Raw genomic sequence first — 25374 nt, forward strand, 5'->3', positions numbered from 1 at the left:
TTTTCCCATTACTGTTCCCCCCCCCACCTTTTCCCCCCCAATGGTGAGCAGCACTGCAGAAGCAGCTATTTTTCATTCTGGTAATTTGCATAAGGATGCCTACATGGTTATTGGATGGGAAGCCCAATTGATTTTGCTTCTCAGGATCTGGTCACCCAGAATAATCAAAAAGCAGTAGGGCTGGGTAAAGGGGCTAAAACATAGGATTATTAGGCCAGGAGGAGGAAATTATGTCTATTTTACTGGAAATGAATATATTTTTCACCACAAATGGAGTGAGGTAATACTAGGTTATGACCAGTGGCTTGCTGTGTATTGACTGCTTACTTCATAATAAAAGCGTGATCTGATTGGCTGCCAGTTTTCAGCATATATTGCAGATTTACAGTGCAGAAGCCACTGTAACATTCAGCTAACTAAAATGGTAAGTGACCATTCAAACCTTGCTTCGTTTCATCTCATAAAATTAGAATCTTCAAATATGGTAGCACTCTTGTTAAAAACCTGAATGTTATTTTTATAACCAATTCTGAAGATAAAGCAGAAAACAAGTGTGACAACCATAAAGCGAAAATAGCAGTGGAGGTAATAAGCAGCTTCTGCTAGTGATAAGTGAATGAAGCAATATACAAGGCAGGGAAGTCACAGAGGTGCTTGCAAAAATGACAATATCCAGGAGAAATCAGCAAGGAAATTAATAGGTCAATGGATTTGAGAAGGAAGGAAAGAAAACTTGAGACAGATGATCAATAGCTTTGGCTACAATTAGACAAACTAAATTGTGCATGGGATAAGACTACAAGTAAGCAGAAGTAATTTCCAAAGCATATAACTGAAATATTTTGGCTGTACAGAACTGAGATTGAAAAATACTATTTCATAATGAAAAACCCACACTTGTTATAATATTGTAGTTAATCTCTGTGACACTTTCTGTAGTTTTAGCTGAAGTGACAGCTAAAATGAGATCTCAGAAAGTAACTTTCTCTGTAGTGCATCCAGAATGTGACTACATGGACTATCACACATTGATTAACAACATCTGGAGATATGTCTTTGTGTAGTTTTTTTTCTAGTTTCACATGTATCTGAGTTTCGTTTATTGAAGACATTGACAAATCACACTTTCCCCCAACAATTAACAAAGACTTTCTAGACCCACACACTGCAGCAACTATAATTTTTTACAATGATTGTTGGCTGCATTCTCAACTGTAATAGTGGGTGAAACCAAGCATTTATATTGTGCTTGGATGTGTATACATACACCTCTACACAACTCTGTGTGTTAGTGTATGTTTTATGTCACTATGAGACATGCATACACATGTATACCAAAATTACATACATTATCACTTTGTCATTGCCAAGGTAAATTTATGGAGACAGACCATTTATTCTCTCTCAACCTTTGTTCGTTCATGCAGAAATTACTATCACTCATAATAAACCACCTTGAATAGTCCTGTTGGTTAAAAATGGTGATCTTATAGGGACATTTTTTTGAAGTTATAGTAATTAACAATCCTGTTTGAAATCTGGCAACTGGTTTGAATTTTTCATTAGAAGAATCTACTTTTAACAATTGAAAGCATTGCATAAAGATATTTGGGGAGTGGGAAGGAAAAAAATATATTTTTCAACCTAAATTTAATGGTGCTCTTACTGATTACAGTGATTTATGCAGGGAATAAAGACTAACTCAGAGTTCCCTGATCCAAACGATGCTTGTAAATAGACAGCGGCGTTCTTGGTTTCCCATATACATTCAATTATACATTTGTTCTAGGGCTTCCATTAAAGTTTCAAAAAGTCACACACCTGGACTATATGACATAAGTGAGGACTTTAAACCATTTCTGATATTAAAATAGGATTCAGGAAGCTGCACATGCACCACAAAGTGTGCCAAGATGTTCTCTTTGAGAATGGGGTCTACTAGACAGAAAGACTGCCACTGTCATGAATTAGATTTCACTTATAGCTTGCTCTTCCTCCTCTTTATAACTATAGAATCAGAGACCTGTATTATGTTATAACAGTTGCAACGGGATTGACTATGCTGTCTCTAGTGTATAAATGGTAATGCTCAGTGAACTGATCAGTATTAGGTTATTACAAGATGCAACTACAGCTAATATGTTAAACTTTGAAATTAGGCAGCCTGTATAATCTTGGGGGTTTTCTTTGTAAATTTTAGTTCAAGTTGATGGAGACTTGACTTTTATTTTTTACAAATATACAATTAAAAAAAAAAGTGCCCCAAAAAGGATAAAAGTCCCCATGGCTGAAAGTTGTATACACATGATTAAAGTGTCTTGTGGAAAATTCTGAATTGTTTTGGCATTTTTAATAAAGTACATTATATTACAACTAAATAAAACAAAAAAGAAAAGGCTAGAGCCAGCTGTTGATTTGTGTTGAGCCTCCCACCCAAGAGAAGTATTGAGAGAAAAAAAATCCTCCCCAACCAATAACTCAATTTGTATTTTGAGGAAGCTAACCAATAGGAAGCAACACAACAAGCGTGGTGTCAAATGAAGCTGACAGATCCTGCATTTTGCATTAACAAGAGCATCCTCCTTCACTCGCTGGTGGTTCCTGTGGTTTGTCCAATTTAATGTCTATCACTGAAGAAAAGGGTTAAGGGAGATAAGCAAAAAAGTTATTCCTTTGGTCATTATGAAATAAGAATTGTATTCTTTGAGAGAACAAGATTTTGTTACAAATTCCAGTAAGCGAAAACAGGTAGTCCTTGACTTATGACCACAATTGAACTAAAAATTTATGTTGCTAAGTCAGAAATTTGTTAACTGAGTTTTTTCCCATTTTACGACTTTTCTTGCCACATTTGTTAAGTAAATCACTGTAGTAAAATGGTTGTTAAGTGAATCTGGTTTCCCCATTAACTTTGCTTGTCAGAAGGTTGCAAAAGCTGATCACATGACCCTGGGACACTTCAATCGTCATAAATGTGAGTCAGTTGTCAAGCATCTGAATGTAAATTATGTTATGCAATTATGCAATTATGCAATGGTCATAAGTGTGAAAAATGGTCATAAGTCACTTTTTCAATGCTGTTGTAACTATGAATGGTCATTAAGCAAACTGTTGTAAATTGAGGACACCTTGTACTGCATTAATCAGCAGCAGCAACTCTGAAGGGAAAGAATAAGCACTGTCTGCCTTTATAATCACCTGAAGTGCACTATAGAGACAATTCTGATTAAAAAACACTGCTAAGAATGCTTATAGCAAAGTTCAGATGGACTAATCAATTATCTTTTTTCTTTATCCTCAAAATGTTAAGAGTGCCATTTCCATTTATCCTGTTCCCTCTTTAGAATTGGTCCTTCACCAATCAATTGGCAATCTATGATGAAGTTAGGAAATGGATTATATAATCGATTATTACACCTGATATTCAGTTAACCAGTGGTAGTAGTTAAAATGAAGAACCAGGACATAAAAGGAGACCTAAATCATGCCACTATCCAGCTAATGAATAAATCACTGGAACTCAAAGTGAACATACTGTATATATTCAGTGCAGCTCCTCTAAATGTAAATAGTCCCATGAAAAACCGGGTGGAATTTCTTCCTGAATCACCCTGGAGAACAGATGCTCACGTTAAAAAGCAATGCAATTGAAATTATTTTGTTAGCAATGTCCAGAAGCAATGCTTTCTGTATGTGCTGCTAACATGCCTAACATATTTATTTACTTATTTATTGGTTCGATTTATATGCTGCCCTTCTCTGGACTCAGGGCGGTTTACAATGCGTTAAACAATAGCATTCATACTTTTGTATATACCTGCTTAGTAGGGCTTTGCCCCCACCCCCCAAGTGGTGTTCTTTTTTATACAAAGTCAGCTTATTGCCCCCACAAACCGGGTCCTCATTTTACCTACCTCGAAAGGATGGAAGGCTGAGTCAACCTTGAGCCTGGTGAGATTTGAACTTGCAGTAATTGCAGGCAGCTGGTGTTACTTAACAGCACTTTAGTCTGCTGCGCCGCAAGACTCTTATATTACTACACCACCTAAACGAGCTACCCTTTCCCAAAAGAAAAAGTAGGAATTAGACTACAAGACAGACATAGCTCTCTTTTGCTACAGGTACTTCAAGCATGTGCCTTTTTTTCTGTCCAAAGAAATATTTCGTAGTCTGGGTTGCTTTTAGACTTCTTGGATAAATGAAAATTAGGCCCAGTGTATCCTACTCTTCCATGACTACAAAGTAGACTGTATGGAAAATGCAAAAACTGCAATTTTAAAAACGTTGACTGTGGCTTCTGTTGTTGCTGAAAACCACAAAGATAAGTGGAGCAATTTATGTGTGCTATGGGCACTGTAACAAACTAAGGTCTTCCAGGTATGATGAAGTAGGGAGCAGTCTTGGGTCTCGAGGATCGCAGCAGCTTTGAGCATGCTGTCGGGCCAGTTGGGCAGCTAAGATGGGGGGACAAAATAGGCAAGTATAGGCAGTTGCAGCATTCCTGCAGTTGATAATAAGAGCAAGCTGACTGCCGAACACTTGAATTTTCATTACAAGACCACACGGGTACTACAATGGGTGTAACTCTGGGTATAAGTTGTAAGTCCCTTTGTTCAGCACGGTTATAATTTCAAAAGGTTGCTGAACAAACAGTTGTTAAGGGAGAACTACCTGTAGCTCATTTAATAAGGACTGAATGGCAAGATGTATATCATCTGAATATTGGCATGCAAAGCCCAGATAGAAAAAAGAATAACCCAAGCACATCATTCACGTTGTGTAAAAGACACATGAATGAGCTGACACTTGATCAGAAAACTTTCAATTTCTGATATCTCTTTTGTACAAGATTAAGTTTTTCAGTAATTAAAAGAACTTGAAATATACACGAATGCGTCAGGAAAAAAACCCAGCAGCAGTTTCCCTGTGGAAACTTCAAATTATGTTTGTGATTGCTGTGAAAGCAGATAAAAGGGAAATGGAAAAGGGGGAAACAATTCCTAAACTGAACATTGAAATTTAGTAAAGACACAACTGTTGTTCTGATTTGGAAGCCACTGAAGTGACTGACTACTTTTACAAAGTGAAGGCATATATATAACTCACATTTAACTCGAGTCTGCTCGAGTTAATTTCTAAATCACATTTATTTGTTAAGATCAGCAATTCGGGGAGAAGGAGGACTTACACAGTCCTCTTGCATAACTTACAGAAAGAATGGTATAAATTGCCATTAGTTGGCAACTATCCATGTGTATTCTCTATTTCCTGCCAGCCTCAGGGACAGAAGGAAGTCATTATTGCTGGGTATCACTTATCTCAAATAAATAACAGTTAATTGAACAATATTCATTAGTACTGTTCTGTGCTAATGCTTTCCATTGGTGTATTCATCCCATAATGGGAGAAATGAGATTCTGAGTTCAATTTAACAAGGTCATTGTGTGTGTCTGTGGAATTCACAATAGGAAGGATATGGTTAGCTGATTCCTCATCTGCCTTCTGATACCTTACAATACAAAGCTGAATGTTACCAAGACAAAGTTGTTGACTTGTACATGCAGTTTTTCCCAGTAGGAAAAACAAAATCCAAAACAACATGAACCATTTTCTACACATCTGCGATTAAAAATTCTAGAAATATACAATTCTTGAAGGATTTGAAACAAATACAAAATTATAACTTGGATTTCCAACACTTTTCAAAACAATTGCCTTTTGAAATCCACATAGGTGGAACACTATATAATGATCTTAAATTAAACTAAAGATGTTTGAACTTAAATAGCAATTTTCTTGATATATGCTTACATTAAAATATATGGAAAGCTCTATTTCCCTAAAAAAATAAGTACCAAAAATTCTTCACCAAGAAATGCTGAATTCTAAATGAGTGCATTTTTATGTGTTTGCTCGTTGTCCCTTCTATACTCTTATGTTGACTGAACATAAAGGGAGAGAGAAAAGAAAGTGCAAAACTTAGTTTTGTGGATACTGATAATTATAATCAGCCTGATATATTTCTCACTTTCAAGTCCTTCACCCCAACCACTAAGAACTACTTTAATTTAAAAACATCAGTATCATCCCAACTTTAATTTTAATGTTCTAGGAGTGCGGAGTTTGTATTGAGGCAATAGAGGTAGTCCTTGACTTACAACCATTTGATTAGTGACTGTTCAAAGTTACAACGGCACTGTAAAAAGTGACTTTTGACTGGTTTTCACACACTTTTGAAGTGTGAAAACAACCATTGCAGCATCCCCATGGTCACATGATCAAAATTCAGGCTCTTGGCAACTGGCATTTATTTATCACAATTACAATGTCTTGAGGTCATGTAGCCTTCCCAGTTGGCTTCCAAAAAGTAAAATCAATGGAGGAAATCAGATTCACTTAACAACCACATAATTCACGTAACAATTGCAGTGATTCACTTAACAACTGTGGCAAAAACGGTTGTAAAATGGGGCTTAACAATTTCCTTGCTTAGCAACTAAAATTTTGGGCTCAATTGTGGTTATAAATCAAGATTACCTGTATTACAAATAGCCTAAATCAGTTTTCTAGGCTACAAAACTTGGTTTAATTATATAATACTGAATGCATTAACCAAATTATTTCTCAGGCTTGATATAACAATTTGTATTTCTTTTCACTTCTGCATTCTGTCAGTCCAAAGGATACAGTATATTGCCCATTGCAAGAGACAGACCTTAGATTAGGACTAATATTCTTCATTTTGGAGTTTTAGAGAACTTGGATATTTGTATTATTTTGGGTGGTCCTATTAATTATTTCACACTTTAGATATTGGATTATATTGACTTAATAGTTAAATATTTCTTGCCACTCCAACAGATCCAACAACGTAGTCATGGATCCAGATGGGTTCTGTGGAACCATGCCATATTATGTGATCCAGGTAACATACCTTCCTCCAAGGTCTGTTTGCCGAAATTTTGCCAGCCTTATGAAAGGATGTGAAGATCTTGCTGTTACCTCACGTGTTGGGGTAAAGCTGCTAGAAAAGTTCAGCATATAATTTCAGGGGGTGTGGCTTGCTTTAAAGATGTCCCAGACTTTATATTCTGTTATAACTACTTTTAGAGAAATTGTACTTTTCTGTTCTGCTTTTATATTAGTTTCTGAATTGTGATTTCCTGAGTTATTTGCTTAAGTTGCAAAGCCATATACATTTTTCTAAATAAAGAAATAAATAATATTTCCCCTATTCCAACCATTGATAATTGATGTGTGTGTGTGTGTGTGTGTGCGAGAGAGAGGGGGGGGAGGGAGGGAGAATGGAACAGCAGAGTAAATCTCTTTAAACTTAAATTAATTTGGAGGAAAATATGTAATATATATACAGTACATGTTACATATAAGACAACATACAGCCTTATTACCACAATCACAACTAACTTACTTGCCACCTTAAACATCCCATTTCTTATTTATTTGAATTGCCTCTGAATTCCTAAATGGGAAATTCCCTTTGTGAAACTGCTGTTCTTAATTAATAAAGGATACTCCCTTCTTTACTCTTCTCTTGAACACTCTCCATCCCTGGTAGGGCTGATGCAACACGTCGGAAGAGCTAGAGACACCAAGGCCAATGGGAGATGGAATTAAATAACAAGAAAAGAAACAACCAGGATCTTTGCATCCAAAATGAATTTGAAACTAGCAATAATACTGTGCATGTGACATTTATAAAAAAAGAATCCCAAACTGTCTTCCACCAATATGTTGACTGAAGGTTACAAAAATGAGTGCTCTTCAGATTAGTATCACATGGAAAGCCCTTCCACTGAGCAGTGAAAGCCACGTGTTTCCAGGAGGTATCATTTCAATTTCTAGCATATGAAGTAATATGCCTGAAGAGCCAACTGATTGCAAATCAGGGATTAATTAAATAAAAATGATTTTTGTATAAAGGCTATTAAGTGATGGCATCCTGAAAATGCTCAGGTCACGAAGGCCTATTTGCGATGATTTTTACCAACAGAATAACCAGCTCTTTATATATTCCATCCCCCTCCCCGTTACATATCCTTTCTCATATATTAAAAATGCAATTTCTTATGTGTAGCCAAGAATAAGCATTACCTGTTTTACATTGTATCCTGTTTTTGCACTTGTTTCAATAAACATGACATTCAGTTCTTTAGCTCTCTGTTCCCCTTCTTCAATGGTGATTTGCCTAGAGTCAGACAAAGGGAAAATGGTAGCTAATTCAATGCAGCTGGGAAAGTGGGGAAAACAAGATATCTTGGAACTAGGCTCCATCTACTTCCACAACAAATGCAAGAAGAAATATCACTCTAGGGAATCTCTTCCTTTGACAAAGAGACCTTAAAGGTCTTCCACAGTATAAGACTTACTGCCTTTCTTCAACTTTTCTGTGTACATTATAAACAAATTAAGAGACACCTTCTGTACCTGCAATGTTTCCTTTTCATTCTGATAGTGGGTATTTACCTTTTATCTGCAAGATCAGTTTTGTTGCCCACTAACATAATGATGACATCACTTCCTCTTTCTGTTCTGACATCATCAATCCATTTGGAAGTTTGTTGGAATGAATTGAGATCTGTGAAGAAAAACCAGAAATTAGGTACAGGGCAAATGCCAGTTTTTTTCCAACAGATGATAGAAATGGCTTAGCCAAAGGATTTGGAGAATTTTTATGATATCAGTCACAGAGCTGAATGAATTTGAGAAAATTCATTCAGACTCAGGGATGGAGAAACTCTGGTCCCCAAATGTTTTTGAACCACAACTCATATAATTTTTAGCCAGGTACTCCACCCATATCTGGGTTCTTCCCCCTAGATTAATAAATTCAGAGTGACTGAATATTGAGTTTAGGTTAAAGTAATTTATTTATATGTGAAAATTTAAAGGGGATTTTGCACCAAATACTAAAACTATCTCATAGGATTATTTGAAAATTAAAGAGAAGTTGGACAGCTGACTGGATTTCCTTATAGAGAATCTCATTTCCTTAGAAAAAGGATGAAATACATCAGAGTGTACAAAGCAATTGTACAATAAAGAAGTGATATCAACTTTTCTGCCTATTTTATGAGGCTAGAGGAAAGAAGAAATAAAAGTGATTCAAAAAAATCAAGACTAAGATTTTGGGTACAAACTTCAGGACAATGAAAGCCAAAAGAGAGAAGGTTTTAATACAAAAAAATTCCAAATTAATAAGGTATTTTTACAAGGACAACAATGGACAGGAAGTGAACAGAAGGTTGAAGATTTGTTGCTTTATTTTAATTGTAATCCACAGTGATTGGGCATGACATCAAATGTGCCTTTCACCACAACATCCATTAGAATGTTCTCAACAGCACCTCATCTATGCCTATAGAAGAGACAGAATTAATGTCAACTGAGAAATTTCTCTCAGGTAGCTGAATTTTTTTTTATCAGAACATTCCCCCTCCCCTTAGCCAATTGATTTTAAAACATGCATATCACAGGCGACATTCATACAATTTACAAGTAATCTCACCAGGCTCAAGGTTGACTCAGCCTTCCATCCTTTCTAAGGTAGGTAAAATGAGGACCCAGTTTGTGGGGGCAATAAACTGACTTTGTATAAAATATACAAAAGTATGAAAGCTATTGCTTAACACATTGTAAGCCACCCTGAGTTTCCAGAGAAGGGCGGCATATAAATCAATTTTTTTTTAAAAAATCTATTTTTCAAGCTCAAGCTGCAAACACAGCCAATACTAACATTTTAAGCATTTCTGTACTAGTCACTTGCAGCTGCAGCCAGAAATTGTTCAAATAAAGTATCCCTTAGGAAAGGTATTTTGTGTTAGCACAGCAATAAATTTCAAGTACAGTAATGCTCTTTTCCCTACTATCCTTGTTTTGTAGACTATTTGGTCGCCTGTGTCTTTTGTTCACAGAGCTAGTTTTCTGTGTGTACCCTCACTGGCAACAGCTTCAACCACAAGTTCTTCTAAGGCAAACAAACTGTGACAGAAGGCCCAAGCTTTTTTATTCAACAAATCACTAATGCCTACATTTGTTTTCTAAGAAGGTCAGTTGTCAGTTAGAGACAGAGTTAATGCAACTATAGCAACCAAAGCAGTCCTCTCAGTCCTTCCAAAGCGAACCATTAGAAAAGGAGCTTTTATATTGAGTCACTTTTGTCTGTTCACTCCTTAACTGCCTTGATCAGCTGGAGCCACCAGAGGGAGGCAGATCGTCCTTTCTGTCACTTTCCGCTCCTGTTATGCTCCTTTCAATAGGAACAATACAATGGCGAGAAATGGCTTCAGAAAAAGTTATTGTTTTCATGGCAGAATCTGGATCCAGGTTCAAGATCAGAATTATTTTATCTTGGTAGCTCCTTCAGCATGGAGACAGGTTTCGTGGAAGGAAAAAAATGAGTACTATCTGAAAATCATTGAGGGAACTTAAATTATGGAATTTGCCCCCAGAAGGTTTGTGGATGGCCACCAATTCAAATGGGAGTGGACAAATTCATGAAAGATAACCAGTAGTGCAGATTAAGTAAGTTTATCAATAATTGATTTAGATGGTTGTGGTTATTTCAGACAAATCTTTCTCCACTTCTATCTTCCCCATAATGTAGGTCTGATCCGGGAGACTTTTCTTATGAATTGGATTGGCCAATGTGGTTATAATGGGTAGATCACACCTAGGGATCCCTGGATTAAAATGGACATTCAGCTACAAGGCGTAATGGGGTCAATCACTCCCTTTCAGCCTATATGAGGATAAAATGGGCATATGTGAATATTACAAATTAACTGTAATTTGAAGAAAGCATGGGATATAAATATAATAAATGAAAGAAATACAAGCACGGTATTAAAGCAAAACTGCCACAGATTGTTCTGGTGTTGGCAGTTCAAGCCATCTTGGGGGCAATATGCTATTTAGTATACTGTCTTTGGTGTAAGCCGCCCAGAGTCCTCGGAGAGTGGGCGGCATAGAAATATGAATAATAAAATAAATAATAATAAATAAAATCTTGAGCCAGAGAAATATTATAGTGATAGATACTGGAAAGGACAACAGAAGTGCAATCGAAAGTACCATCGCTCTAGATGCAAACATGTTAAAGGGAAGTAAATTAATGTGTCATTTTAAAAAAAAGACCCACAAAAATTTAAAACAGCGTATTTATAAAAATACTGATCAGAAGATAGTTCAGTGTTTTGCTTGTTTATTAGCTTCACTCAGCCCATAAATCAATTCATCTTTACCATATGGGCAATCAGTATTATATACACAAAGGGAAATAATGTACTCTTAACAAGATTTAAAAAGCATTGATCTAATTTCTCAGAAAGGAACCAGTGTATAATTAAAGGATTCCTTTATTTGGCATGAGACTTCCCAGTGTATCAGGTCTAATAATAGTGGAAGTAGAATGTGGGATTTGAGGATACTTATTTGGACTATGAAGCTACTCCTTAAGGCAATGATTCTTAACCTTGACAGCTTTAAGATGTGTGGACTTCAACTCCCAGAATTCCCCAACTAGCACCTGGCTAGGAATTTAAGGTATGTCTCTAATATTCATTGAACCTTAAGAATTAGCCTTCTCCAATATAGATATACACAGCCAGTTTGGTATAATGGTTAAGGCATTGGGCTAGAAGCTGAGGAACTGAGTTCTAGTCCCACCTTAAGCCAGTTGCTTTCTCTTTCACCCTAGGAAAGAGGCAATGGCAAACCACTTCTGAAAAACCTTGCTAAGAAAGCCACAGGGGTTTGTCAGGACAATCTCCAAAAATCAATATGATTAAATAGAAGAAAAATAAAACCTTGGATTACAATTATGCACATAAGGGAAGCTTTACTTCAACAAGATTGAAAGGTACTGGAAACTGCTAACAAGGACATTTAGAATTCCTGCATCCTACTGCAGCTTAAAATATTGTGATAGCATAAAGAAGAACAGAGCCAAGCTCTCCAGTGTTACATCTCATATCCTTTCAGTACAATCAGAATAACAGAATAACAGAATAAGAGAGTTGGAAGGGACCTTGTAGGTAATCTAGTCCACGGTGATCTAGTCCAAGGTGATCACCTTTAAAGCGCTCCATGGCTTAGGGCCGGGGTACTTACGGGACCGTCTTCTGCCACCAATTGCCTCCCACCGGCCAGTTCGCTCCCACAGAGAGGGCCTCCTCAGGGTGCCGTCGGCCAGACAATGCCGGCTGGCGACCCCCAGGGGGAGAGCCTTCTCTGTGGTGGCACCTACCCTCTGGAACAATCTACCCCCAGAGATACGAGTGATCCCAGACCTCCGGACTTTTTGTCGGGCCCTTAAAACCTACTTCTTTCAGTTAGCCGGGCTGTCCTGATTTTATGATGGGTTTTTAAAATTTGAAATTGGTTTTAAATTGAAATGTTTTAAATTATGGGCCAAATTATTTAATTTATTTTAAATCTATTTTAACTTTTGTGTATAAAGTGTTTTACTTTGGCTGTTCACCGCCCTGAGTCTGAAAGGAGAAGGGCGGTATAGAAATCTGAATAAATAAATAAATAAACCCTCTGCTCAAGCAGGAGACCCCACTATTTCTGGCAGATGGCACTCAGAAATCCTTCTAATGTAATCATTTGTTTTACTTTATATTGAGTAATGTGATATACTATGTAATAGAGAGTACTGATATTGAACTAAAAAGTGCCTTCATGGTGTATTTCCATTTAGACAACCACATCCAAACTTAACTCACTTGTGATATCATAAACCACCACAGCTACTGTAGAGTCACGAATGTAACTGGGAATCAAACTTCGGAATCTCTCTTGGCCTGCTGTGTCCCAAAGCTGCAACCGTACCTGCCAGGGCCAGGGGAGGAGAGCAGCAAAGAGAAAGGCATATACATATACACACATACAATTAGGAAGAGAAACAGATATAAACAACAGGAAGAAAACAAAAGTGATAAAGAATTAAACAGAAGAGGCTTCTAGCCATGTATTTTGTTTTTTAAATTGATTGTTTCATGTTTTATCCTTGTGTGTTAGTTATTCAAAACAATATTTGTAATTTTATGTAATGCCCATACAAGATTACAAACATAATTTTCTGTATTTATAATCTATAGAACATGGATGGCGAGAAAGAATTTCTATGTATATTTTGTACATTGGTTTCCCCCAACCTGATGTCCTTAAAATACGTTGGCCTTTGGAGGACACCAGACAGAAGACAATCTGCTACTTATTAAAATTTTGGACATGCATATTATCTGCTTTGATATATTTGTACTCCTTCTTCATGGAATCTTTAATCCAGAAAAGGTTGTATGTTTTAAAGTATGAGGTTGAAATTCTTATTTTAGAAAGTTGGCATCTTAAAAACGTATTACAAATGTTACAACTATGAAAGTTTGATATAATGAACAAAAAGGGGCCACCGAGATAGAAATTTGAAGGAGAGATGCTGTAATAGTTGGTTTTAAAAAGCAACTGGGATCAGGCTACAATTGTATCACGAAAGACACAGCCGGGTTTCACTGAAAGGAAGGCATAGGCAATGCACATTTGCATTGATTCATGAGATTTGCAACATAGTCTGTACCTATCTGCATTATTAGAGGGATCAGGAGAATCAGTATATCAGGAATACTCAAGCATCGTGTCATCATAAAGTACAATTGGGCACAAGAGTTTTACACATATACAAAATACAAATTGACTCAGGAATATTTGTCAAAGGAATGCTTCACCAAACCTAGTGTGAATGCAGGCAACTCACCCTTTGATACATTTGACTTGGTTTCCCTAGGGAAACAACAGGAGAAATAAGAAAGCTACAATATTCATTGTCCAGCCCCTAGATCATACAATCTGTGGGGCAGCCTAGGGAAATTTACCAGTATTTTTCCTCTTGCATTTCTATTATACTCTGCCTGTCATTTTCATAAAAGCAATTTGAAAGCCTTGGAAACAATCCATTAGGACTAAGATGGATGTTTTAGATTGCATTAACACTGCACGAGATGCTACTGATTAATGCAGTGCTGCGGCCGCTGCTTCTCTCTCGTTATAGCTGACGCCCATCTGGTTGACATTGGATTATCCTTACAAAAAGGTTCTCCCCAAATTATAAATTGTTTTTTTAAAGTAGGGGCAGTGACATTTCTATGAAAAAGTAGAAACCTCAAAACATAGGCACTTAAGGAAAGCTTCCTAGTTAAGAGGCCACGTGTCCCTCTTTGAAGAAATTGCATGCTCCATCTCATCCCAGCAATCATGCTAGCAGCAAGAAAGAAAATGAAGCCTTGGATGGGAGACTTCCAAGAAATATTAGCAATATACTAGACTAGAAAGTCAAAAATACATCCAGAAGAAAGTAATGACAAACAAACCATTCTGGTACTTAAGCCAAGCAAACGTGATGTGCCCCTGAAGCCTTCTGCAATCAAGGTCGATTCACAGGTAACTTTATTTATTGCCATGGAAAGAATGCAGTGAAGTTGCTAATCCCTACACTAAAATTCAGCCAAAATCCCAGATAAATGTTTTTTGGGTTTTAAGTAATCCATGGGGTTTGTGGTCATTATTTATGGAAGGTGATAATTGCTAGATCGAATTCTATTCATTTGTCCTACTTCTGCATCACAAGGAGCAACAGCAGAATCTTGTGAAAAGCAAGACGCGCCCACGTGGAAAAAGTGTGACTCCAATTTTTTTTTTTTTAGGACACCACTTTCTTAAGAGGATCCAGGGCAATATATCAAAAACAACCCTCTACTAGGTATGACACACTGTCAGTGGACAAGTTAATTATTAGTTTGGTCAAACAGGAGGGGTTTAGCATGGAAACCTCTTGATGTTTGCCCACTGTTTCTTTCTATACACAGAGCTTCATAATCTCAGCAGTTCACAGCACTTCCTGCTACTTACTGTCCGATCTTCCAAATACATGGTTTTAGATAGGAAGTCAATTCCAATTGTAGCCTGTAAGAAAGAGGGAAAATGGAAGAAATGTCAGCAGCTATTTTGATTCAAAATTAATTTTACATTATACTGCTTCAACAGGAACAAGTGCATTCAAGTATTGCAGCAGATATATTTATTTGTATGTTAAATTTATTTGTAGCCTATCTTGCCATGGGGCTACTCTAGGCAGCTTACAACAGTAAAAAGAAATGAAAAGAGTGTAAAGAGAACAGAAATAAGTTAATAAACAAAGAAAAAGAACACAATGAGAATACATCAATACAATAATAAAAAAAGATGGATGTATAGAGAGCAGAGAAAAACTGTGGGGGAAGGTTAGTAAGATAGACAGTAAGATCGTTCCCCTGTGCCACCCCCACCATCCAACCCCATTAAATATCAAGCTCCCATAGACTTTATAAACAAAACTTCAGAAAAGAAAATCAATTTGAAAAGAAAACTGGAAGGCTATTATTGTAAAAATAAGATCCCAAGCCTTCTTGAACATAGAAAATAAATGCAGACTTCTTAGGATGTAATTTACATAATGAAGTTCTGTCCTACATACACTGTTCACAATCAAGCAGCCTTCCCCAATCTTGCATCATTTACATTGCATCATCATATACCTGCTGTGCTCCTTGGAAGTCTTTCTGATTTTTAAATATGGCCCTGGTTGCAAAATAATTGCATCTACTTGATGTAATATACCCAAATATTAGTTATTTTCTATTACTTGATTTCAAATTGTTTTTCCCAGTCAAATATGCACATTGTAGTGGAGTACATGACAAAGGAGCTCTACAACATCATGACTGCAAAGGTGGCCAGTGTAGTTAAAAGGGGCTGTGTAGCAGAGCTCAGGCGGAGAAGTTTGGATTTCAAGTCACATCTGCTTCTGAGTTTAGCTGATTAATCAAACAGTGTGTGCTGCAGTCTGCAAAGGCATTCTCTCCAGAGGCAGCTGGCCAATATTTACCAAGCCAACGCAGCACTGACTCCATATGGTTAGCACTCCACAATGGGTTGCATTTATTTTTATTTATTTTTTTAGAAATACAAAAATAGAATTTGAAAATAAGATGACAAAAATCCATCTTCTACTGTTGAACTCAGATGGCTGTTCTAAGCTACCGAGTGATATAGCTCAGACATCAAAGAGAGTCTTTCCAGTTACAAGTGTGGCACAGCAGAGAAAGAAATAGATGGAATCTAATTTGCACATTTTCATGCCCTTGGCAGATTGGTTTATTTTGGCCTGCCTATTGCTGTGAAAAGCAACAATAAATTGTAGTGAAAGAAAAATAAGAAAAATACTCCCATGGATAAAGGAGCTCCATTCAATACTTATTTAGAACTTCTGGTTGTTGCTGAAATTCTGACATCTCACTAAAATAATTGAATTTCAGAAGGATTAGTGTTTGCCTTCATTAGACTTCCATAGCAACAGATAGTCTGGGTGAGCATAATTCTGAATAGCTGCATATCCTCCCACCTAAATATTAATGCCACCCTGTTTTGAAATTACTCTCTATTGTATCTATACCACAAAGGTACAAATATTTATCACTGATTCCTAATAAATGTAATAGTGAAGACCAAGCAGCAACCAACGAGACATATACAAATGGCTGTCACCAAAAAACTGACAAGGGAGAAATGATTGGGGATAGAGGCAGTTTGGGCATCATCTACCCACCTTTGTACACTTCCTCAGTTCAGATTGGCTTGGCCTTATCTGGTGTTCATTTACATATCTCCTTTGAGAAATGCAGAAAGTGATGACTGAATTTGGATTCAGTCTTTTAGGTTTCTTAGAATCTTGCCTTTACGGTTTAATAATAAAGTTTAATTTCATATTTTGGGGAAATGTTCTATATTAAGTTAATGGAGAATATGTCCTTCTACTTTTATTGATTTGCTTTGTAGCTGCAGCTGTCAGAAGGGGATAGAGTGGGATGAAAGAAAGAAAAGCAGTAGGGTCTGGAAGCTAATTAAGCTCCAGGTCCTGATATGCACAGTTCCTATCAGAAAAAAAACAAATAATCTTTTGATTTTCAAGGCCTTTGAATCTCAGGAGTAAGAAGGCATTTGAGAAGAAAGTCAGACAGAACCAAAAAAAAAAAAGGGTTGGGAGGGCCACTGGAGGATGAATAGGAATGGCACCAAATCATTTCTCTGCAAGGGTCATATTGGAGGTGAGATCAGAGAAAAATGATGAGAGAAAGGAAAGCCAGAAAATCTTTAGCAGATATCACTTTTAATACAACAGAATTTAAATAAGTATGTAAGGTAATTGCAAAAGCAGGCCACTATCTACTGAACATTAACTTTAAAAAAATATAGAAAAAAGTACATTATTAAAAAATACAGTTCTTCATAATAAATTCAAGACTCCTTCTCCTTTAAGATAATGATATATCTTCATGCCACAAAATTCACCCTGCTGTTGAGGTTAAGTACCTCCTTGTTGGTTCTAATTTTATACAAAAAAGTACATAACCTTTACAAATTAAATTAAAAGGAATGTTATACCTAAATAACATGCATTTTTGTATCCATAGTCCTTCCATTGAGACAATACTAATAATTTAGAGTATCAAAAATCCAGTGTTGAAATTCCGATGTCTTTATTTCTGAATAACAATAATTCTTGCTGTTATGAGCATAAACCTAATATCTGTATTCTTAATATTTTCATTTTCTTCTTTGAACAATGATAAAATGCACATTTTAATATAGCTTGAGCTAATGAAACAGATGTTTACCTCCTAAAGATTTCCCATTAAAATTTTGAGTCTTTGGGCAATCTTACCAAATGTCTTTTCATGTAGCCATATTCTTTCTGCTGTCCATAGATATACAGTATATATTTAATTTTTTGCTAAAAGCATTGGGATACAATACCGTTGCTGCATTAATTTCAAAGGATTTTCTCTAACTCTACTAGAAATAGATAAAGTAGCGAATTTAGCAGAAATGGCAAAAATTTCAGCATATTTGAAAGACTATTCACAAGAAAGATATATATCGGAATGGACAAGATGGATTGATTATATTCAAAACAAATATTGGACTAAAAAGTATCAATTAGCTTATGAATGAATAGAAAAATTAAGAGTATTCATATTTAGTTAAATAAAAGGGGATTTAAAGTGTGAAGGGGGGGACAGGAGTCCATAGATAGCTAGCTTAGGTTAGTATATGATTGTTAATTGTTATACCCTGTATTTTGTTCCGGGAAGTTCGAGGGTAAGGAAGGGAGGGGTGGGATAGAGAAATATTTGTAATTTTTTTTGTAAAACTCTTTAATAGAAATAGATACAGTATCAATGTGTATGTGTATGGGGGTTGCTCATGTATAATTCCATTTATCTTCAATATTTATATCAAGTTTCATTCTTGTAATTGAATGGGTATACATTCCAGAGATCCTTAATAATATACTTTTTTTTTTGGATACTGCCCTTTTAGGATTTCCCTCTCATTTTCTTCAAGAGAAGTTCTATTAAATCACACACCTGGATCTCCACTAATGCATAAATTGTTTCATTCCCATTCCCATCCCCAGTTCCTGTATTCAGTTTATTACAGGTAATCTCTTTGGAATCGGAAAAGATGCAATTACTTTCCTTTTGTCAAGCTCGGAACACCTATGATACCAGAGGTGGTATTCAGCAGGTTCTGATCTGTTCTGGAGAACCGGTAGTGGAAATTTTGAGTAGTTTGGAGAACCGGTAAATATCACCTCTGAATGGCCCCGCCCCCATCTATTCTCTGCCTCCCGAGTCCCAGCTGATCGGGAGGAAATGGGGATTTTGCAGTAACCTTCCCCTGGAGAGGGGAGGGAATGGAGATTTTACAGTATCCTTCCCCTGCCATGCCCACCGAGCCACTCCCACAGATCCAGTAGTAAAATTTTTTGAATCCCACCACTGTACGATACCCAGAAATTAAGAGCATGAACTATGAACCAAAACACTCATAGCAAATCTTATTGCAATGCTTGATGAATGCATGGATTCATCACATATTGTATACCAGATGCTCATAGTAAAAGCAAGAGAGAACAATCTTTCCGCATTCCAGCAATATTGTCTTGCTTTTGTTTGTGAAACATGCATGCTGTATTAAATGAAGCAGTATCGCAATTCTTATGTGAAATCCCTGCCACATGACATCAGTGTCAAAACCAGTCTGAAGCCAGAGCTGTTTGAAAGCATCACTTAGGCATTTTTTTTTTTCCTTAGACAGCAGGAGTGGGCTTTTCATGCACAAAGCTTAAAGCAGCTTTTTTCAATTAGGTTCTAATACACAATGTGCTGTTGGGTTGCAATGGCTGTTATTGACCAGGAGACTCATTTAAATTGTAGATGACTCCCTTGTCTTTCCTTCCATGTTAATTCATTTATATCACCCATCTTTCAGGGCAAGCCTTCTCCCAAGATTTCACAAGAAACAGCTGATTTAAAATATGTTTAACCCAAGCCATAGTACATGTAAAATGAAGAATGCAGATTTAATCTCCAGACATAAATATTTTCAAGTGAAAAACAAGGAAAATCAAGAGTTCGCATTTCTTTTGCAGAACAAAAGAAAATATATTTTGGAAACATAATTTAAATTAAATCCTCAAGGACATATATTATGCAAAAATTGGTCACTTTCTAGTCAACAGCAAGAGAACCAATACAGCAGAAATGAGTTACGAACCTGTAGTCACTTTAGAGACTTCTTGGGCTGATATGAGAAACAGCAATGTTGATGGACAACAAGGTCTGAGAGGTAGCAACATCTGTAAAGCATTGTGTAAAGGGAAATAATATTTCCCTCAACCCTTGATTTTCATATGTGATGTCCCTGATATCTTTCCTCTCCCAGTTTCAGTTTAGCTGCTTCATGCATCTGTTTCATTTGCAAGATGTAGAAATTGAATGCAATTAGATGTGATTTTTTTCTGAATACAGATGAACCTGCTTTCCTTTCTGCATCTCGGAACTGATGCCATTTTGTCTGCAGATCATGAAAATGGCAAGGCTAAAATCATATATTACAAATCAAAAAGTTGTCCTACCTTATAGTCTAAATCAGGAAGACAATACTAACTGAGTTGTGCTGTTATACTAATCTCTTAAGGTAAACAAGTTTTATGATCAGAATAACACATTTTTTCCCTAGAACACATGACTTCCTCCTCTGTGATGAAAAGTCACGAAAGAAGAAGGAATAAGGACAAAGGCACGTAACAAAAGAACCCAGTCAGAAGATTAGTTGTATCTCTACACATCCATGAGAAGACCTAATACAATGAAGCATAGAGTACAGTAAGCCCAGGCGTACATCACATCAGGATGTATTGTACTTGGTGGATATACGAAAATTACATGTCCCTTATATGCAGTTTTTAAATTTTGTAATAAGGAATAGTCACTCTGAAGTTACAACCCTTGAACATGTTACCTCAGTTTTGCATGTTATAAAATATTCCAAGTTCATTTATCAAATCTGATTATAAAAATGTATGCTTAAAATCTATGCAACTTTAGTTTACAATCCAGCCTGATCTATACTTCTATTAAACAAGTTCAGTAATATGATACATTTTTACAAATTCTTTTCATGAGTATAAGCAATTTGTACTTTTTTTTTCACTAATATAAACTTCGCATTTGTTGGAAGAAGTACATTGAGACATTTGGAAGTCTGTGAATTTTAAAAAACTGAACTGACTGAAAAATAAAAATTAGACAGCCTTGCATTTGAATGCAAACTAAATTAATTTTGCCCCCATCTCTAGCCCTTGCATGTGCTTTATTGGCATCAAATTCAAGTAGCCAGAAAGGAATGTGAAAAATATTGTGAGAAAAGATGCCACTCTGTAAAGTCCCATAAAGCTATTCTGGAAATTGAAGCAGGGTTTAACAAGAAAATCAATCTACTAAGTTCACTCAAGCAATGCTGCTGCTCCTGCGATGCATTTTAAATTGCCTGTCAAAAGGTGAAAGGGGAATTTGTTTACTACATTAAATTGCCATCATGATTGAGTCAGGTGGCTCTTTAAACCTAGGATGGCAGAGGAAATGATAGCTGAAAGCCAACAGTCTTTTAGGCTGGTTGAAACCTGTTTCAAATTGTAAACTGTGAACATATGGTCATAGAAAGAGTCTTCCTAGATAGAAGCTACTAGCTCTGTAGCTTAAGGGAAAAATGATCAGCACAGCAGCTGGTTAACATATAAGGCACAATTAGGACTCCTTTTCTCACCCCTTCTGATTTCTTACTCTTGATCCGGATTAGAGGAATTTTTGCTTATTTTTGATTTTCAATGCTTTTAATTCAGACAAGCTACTTACCATTCAACAGAAGCCTTATCTCTACCAGGAAGTACCACTGGTTTATAGCATATTAACTGCTAAGAAACCATTATTTGCTACAACCTCTAACATTCTCTAGGGAAAAGGAAGTAATTAAAAGACAGGAGTGTACCTAACGTGACTAACACCAATAGTTGGCATTCTGGGCAAGATATATCTGCTACTCTGAGCAACATTAAACAATTCATTAGTTATCTTTTAACTTCCATAATGTCCCTGACCTTTAAATCTGCTCCAATTTGCTTGGATCCCTCGAACAGTTTGGGGGTTGGGTATCAGAGGATACTATAGTTATCCAATGAGAACCAACGTGGCTCGTGTGTGGCTTTCAAACACAACTGAATTTAATATGTTAAAAAAACCTTCCTTATGAGCCTCTGTAGCAGGGATGTCAAACTCAATTACACTGAGGGCTGCATCAGCGTTCTGCTTAACTTCGGGGGGCCAGGTGGGCATGGCCAGGGTAGGCATGGCCAGCTTGACATCAGTCGTGTCGGGGGCTCCTGTGGTGGCCCGAGTGGTCTGCCAGCGAAAACAGGCTCCCAAGCTCAGTTTTCAGCTGCGATGACCTCCTGCAACTCTCTGCCAGCATAAGCAGATTTCAGGAGGGCTGCTTGCGGCCCTCATGAATTCCATTTTCGCTAGCAGAGGCACCTCACGCCAGTCCTTCGCTGTATCCAGGGAGACCCCACGGGCCAGATCTAAGCACTCTGTGGGCTGGAACTGGCCCCGGGCCTTGAGTTTGACACCCCTGCTCTATAGCAAGAAAATTGCTGGAACCCAATAAGGCCCAGCATCATAAGTGTGTCTATATGCTGATAATGTTCAGCTATAATTATTTTCTCCATGTACTTTTCCTATGGACTGACTGTAGCAGACTCTCTAATTTATTCAGGCATAAAAGAGTGAATATAGGAAAATAAAACTGAAGCTGAATCCAAGTTAGATGAAGCTATAACTGGGAGCAGGGTTTGGACATTTTGCGAAATACACGATTTTGATTAAGTTGTAATTCTCCATTAAGTTATATAATTGTACTCTAGGGGTTGTCCAGGGTCCATCATTGATACTGGATGGCCACATATTATTAGTGGCAAAAATGGTCTTTTAGAGGTTCTGACTTATAAAGTAGGGACATCTATTCCTGAAAAAGGCAGATTGGCTTTGGTAACTCATATACCGGTACTTGTTAATTGAAAGGTTGGCCTACTGCGGTGAGCTTTTTATTTGAAGATGATTAGGAAATTTCAAGCTTCAGGTGGCTAATAATAATTTTTAAAAAGACTAAAAAAGTCTGGATAATGGACATGGCAATACCTGGAGACAGTTAATATTACTTGGAACGTCTTGTATCCTGTGACAATACCTTTAACACGATCAAACATCCACCTATGTCTATCCCAGATCCTTGGGAAGGACTTGCTAGGTGGACAAAATTGCCAAATCCAGTCCCAACATCTGGCTGACTGTGCAACAAACAATTTAATTGCTATTAAATAAAATTGGAAAAATAAACATTCTTATAAGCTTTCACACCCACAATGCAAGCTTTCACACCACAGCCTATTAACCCAGAAACATTCCTCTTCATTAGCATATATCATGTGATTGAATATAAAGCAGCTAACCTGATATGTGTTGTCAAAACTGTCATACATGAATCTTGTGATCAGGGATGTCTTCCCAACTGTAAAGGAAAACAATAATTAGAGATTGAATAGTAGCCATGAATGTTGAGAGATCAGTCAGAATCCTGTATATCCCATGCAAGCCATAAGCAGGTATTTTAGAAGCATAATTCTTATTCAAATCAGATGTGAAAATGGGGGTGCCTAAATTTATTTTCTGTTTTTTAAAATTATTCACAAATGATCTCAGGGTCAAAGAGAAAAAAATAACATTAAACATTGTTGAAAAACATTCAACAAGGCTCCTCAAACCTGTATCTGTAAAAGGACGATGGAGCAGCCTGCATACAGACATTCCTAAGAACTGTGTATTTTAGTCACAGTGAAATGGATGCCAAAGCAGTAGATGAAGGCTATCCACCTTTCCTTTTGAAGTAGCCACCTTATTCCATCAATTGGCAGGTTCAGCACGGTAAACAGAAAACATTTTTAAAAGTATCTTTTTAACCCCACTCCTCAAATCCATTCTCTTTAAACCCCCCGATTTCAAATACCTAAGTATATACGCGATCATTTTACCATATGTAAAGCATACTAAAATATGCAGGAATTTTAAATTTCTAAGCTACCCCAAAGTTCAAGAAGTTGAAACTTTAGAAAAACTATTTTGGGTTACTCCATCATATATTGGGAAAAAATAAGATTAGAATCAAAATATAGGGTAGTTTGACAAGGAATATAAAATGATAAAATAAGATCAAATTTTGTTTTATCATGTAACTTGATTGACTCAAAAATGATTTAGTTTTTTCATCTATTATCTCCCCAAGAAACTCAAAGTGACATTTTAATTTTCTAGATACTGATATCATAGGTATATTTTTCATAATATCTTATTTTATGGACAGATTCTAATTATTATAGCATTTTCCAAAAAAGACAAACTATAAGAATATCTATCCGTAGTTTATTTTATTATTATAAATTATTTTGTTAAAATAATTCTTAGAATTTTGTTGCATTCGAAGTCATTTTCTAGAGAATTAAAAATCTAACCAAGTAGAAGAAATGTTGAATCAAAGGCAGTTTAATAATCTTGCAAATTAAGTAAGGGAGAAATCACAAGATTAGAGCTGATGTGTATAATTTTGAGAAAAGATGGAACATAAGATTTAAACCAAAAACATCTAAATGCCAGATATATGATTGATTTGAAGGACTGAAAGCTACCATGATATAACATTATGCCATATCTCAGGCTTATACTATACACTCCACTTTTGTCTTCTCTAGATGTGCTGGTATTTCCTAAAGAAAATCTAGTTCTTGGCAGGGTAGATAAAAATCAATGATTTTTTTTTAAAAATAAAAAAAATCAGATTTTTTTGATTTAAATCGGATTTTTTTGATTTTTATCAGATTTATTTTAATAAAAAACTTCTGGGGTAAAAATCTATCGTAAGATAGTTTTCTATTTAAGATACATAAATAATTTAGTTTATTCAGCATGAAATGGAGCTTAGTTATGTAGCATGAGGCTGTATATTCTGCAACACTGGGACTATCGGTGAGTCAACAGTGGGTCAAAGGAGTAGCAGAGATGACAGTTGCTCTTTAAAAATTATGATTTAAATCGAGTTGATTTAAATCAAGCCTTTTTACTAGTGATTTAAATCATGATTTAAATTGTGATTTAAATCAACTCGATTTAAATCAAATCCACCCTGGTTCTTGGTGACCAATACATTGCAGGCATATTATCGAACCATTGCTTACCCTACAGGAATGCAAAATTAGATATTCAGCTTATTGGGCAATACTGATTTCTTTATCTAGATTTCTGACTGAAGGCCCTAGAATCAGACAAAACTGAAAATCAGGTATAATTGGATTCAAACAGCATGGATTTAAATTTATAGCCTGTATACCTTTAAGCAAATAATTTAATATTTTCAGTATGGTCACTGATACAAGTATAAGAAGCATACAGACTCTACAGAGCTACCCAACCAGACACGCTATCTAAGCAAACTAGTATAAGCAATTCAGTTTTTTTCTTAGCCAAGTTTTTCATTTTGGAAGAAAAACAGTTATATGGGAAAGTTTCTATTATTTAACATAAAATATATAACAGCTCCCTCTTTAGCATATACAGTATTGATAAAATACACAGTTGAGTTTACTGTATTGAAACAAGCACCTCCTTGCTTCTCCCTCCAACCCTTCTGAAATGGCACTCATTAGGGCTCTGGGAAATGGGTAGAGGTGTCCATAGCGCTCGATGTAGATCTCAGCTGTGTCGAGGAATTGCGCTAGCTGGTCTGGATCGCCATCGCACTTCCCTCTGAAATGGGGTGGGTCCTCCCTCGCTGCCCTCTCCACCCACTGCGGGACTCTGTAAGCCTGCTCTC

At 36.4% G+C, this 25374-nt stretch overlaps 1 protein-coding gene across 3 annotated transcripts in view; it reads right to left on the bottom strand.

Moving 5' to 3' along the window:
* Nucleotides 1-493: 493 nt before the first annotated feature.
* RAB6B (RAB6B, member RAS oncogene family) overlaps nt 494-25374 on the bottom strand; it is a 41411-nt gene continuing 16530 nt past the window's right edge. For all 3 annotated transcript variants that reach the window (XM_034439579.3, XM_087872126.1, XM_034439580.3), the window contains 7 exons: nt 22964-23022; nt 14926-14979; nt 12747-12852; nt 8485-8596; nt 8113-8206; nt 7534-7600; nt 494-2630 (listed from right to left, as the gene is read on the bottom strand). In XM_034439579.3, coding sequence (XP_034295470.1) covers nt 2566-2630; nt 7534-7600; nt 8113-8206; nt 8485-8596; nt 12747-12852; nt 14926-14979; nt 22964-23022 — 557 coding nt within the window. In that variant the 3' untranslated portion in view covers nt 494-2565. The remainder of the gene's footprint in view (nt 2631-7533; nt 7601-8112; nt 8207-8484; nt 8597-12746; nt 12853-14925; nt 14980-22963; nt 23023-25374) is intronic.

The sequence above is a fragment of the Pantherophis guttatus genome, chromosome 6 (genome assembly GCF_059756535.1).
Source record: "Pantherophis guttatus breed Tessera chromosome 6, ASM5975653v1, whole genome shotgun sequence".
In the NCBI taxonomy this organism is placed as follows: domain Eukaryota; kingdom Metazoa; phylum Chordata; class Lepidosauria; order Squamata; family Colubridae; genus Pantherophis; species Pantherophis guttatus.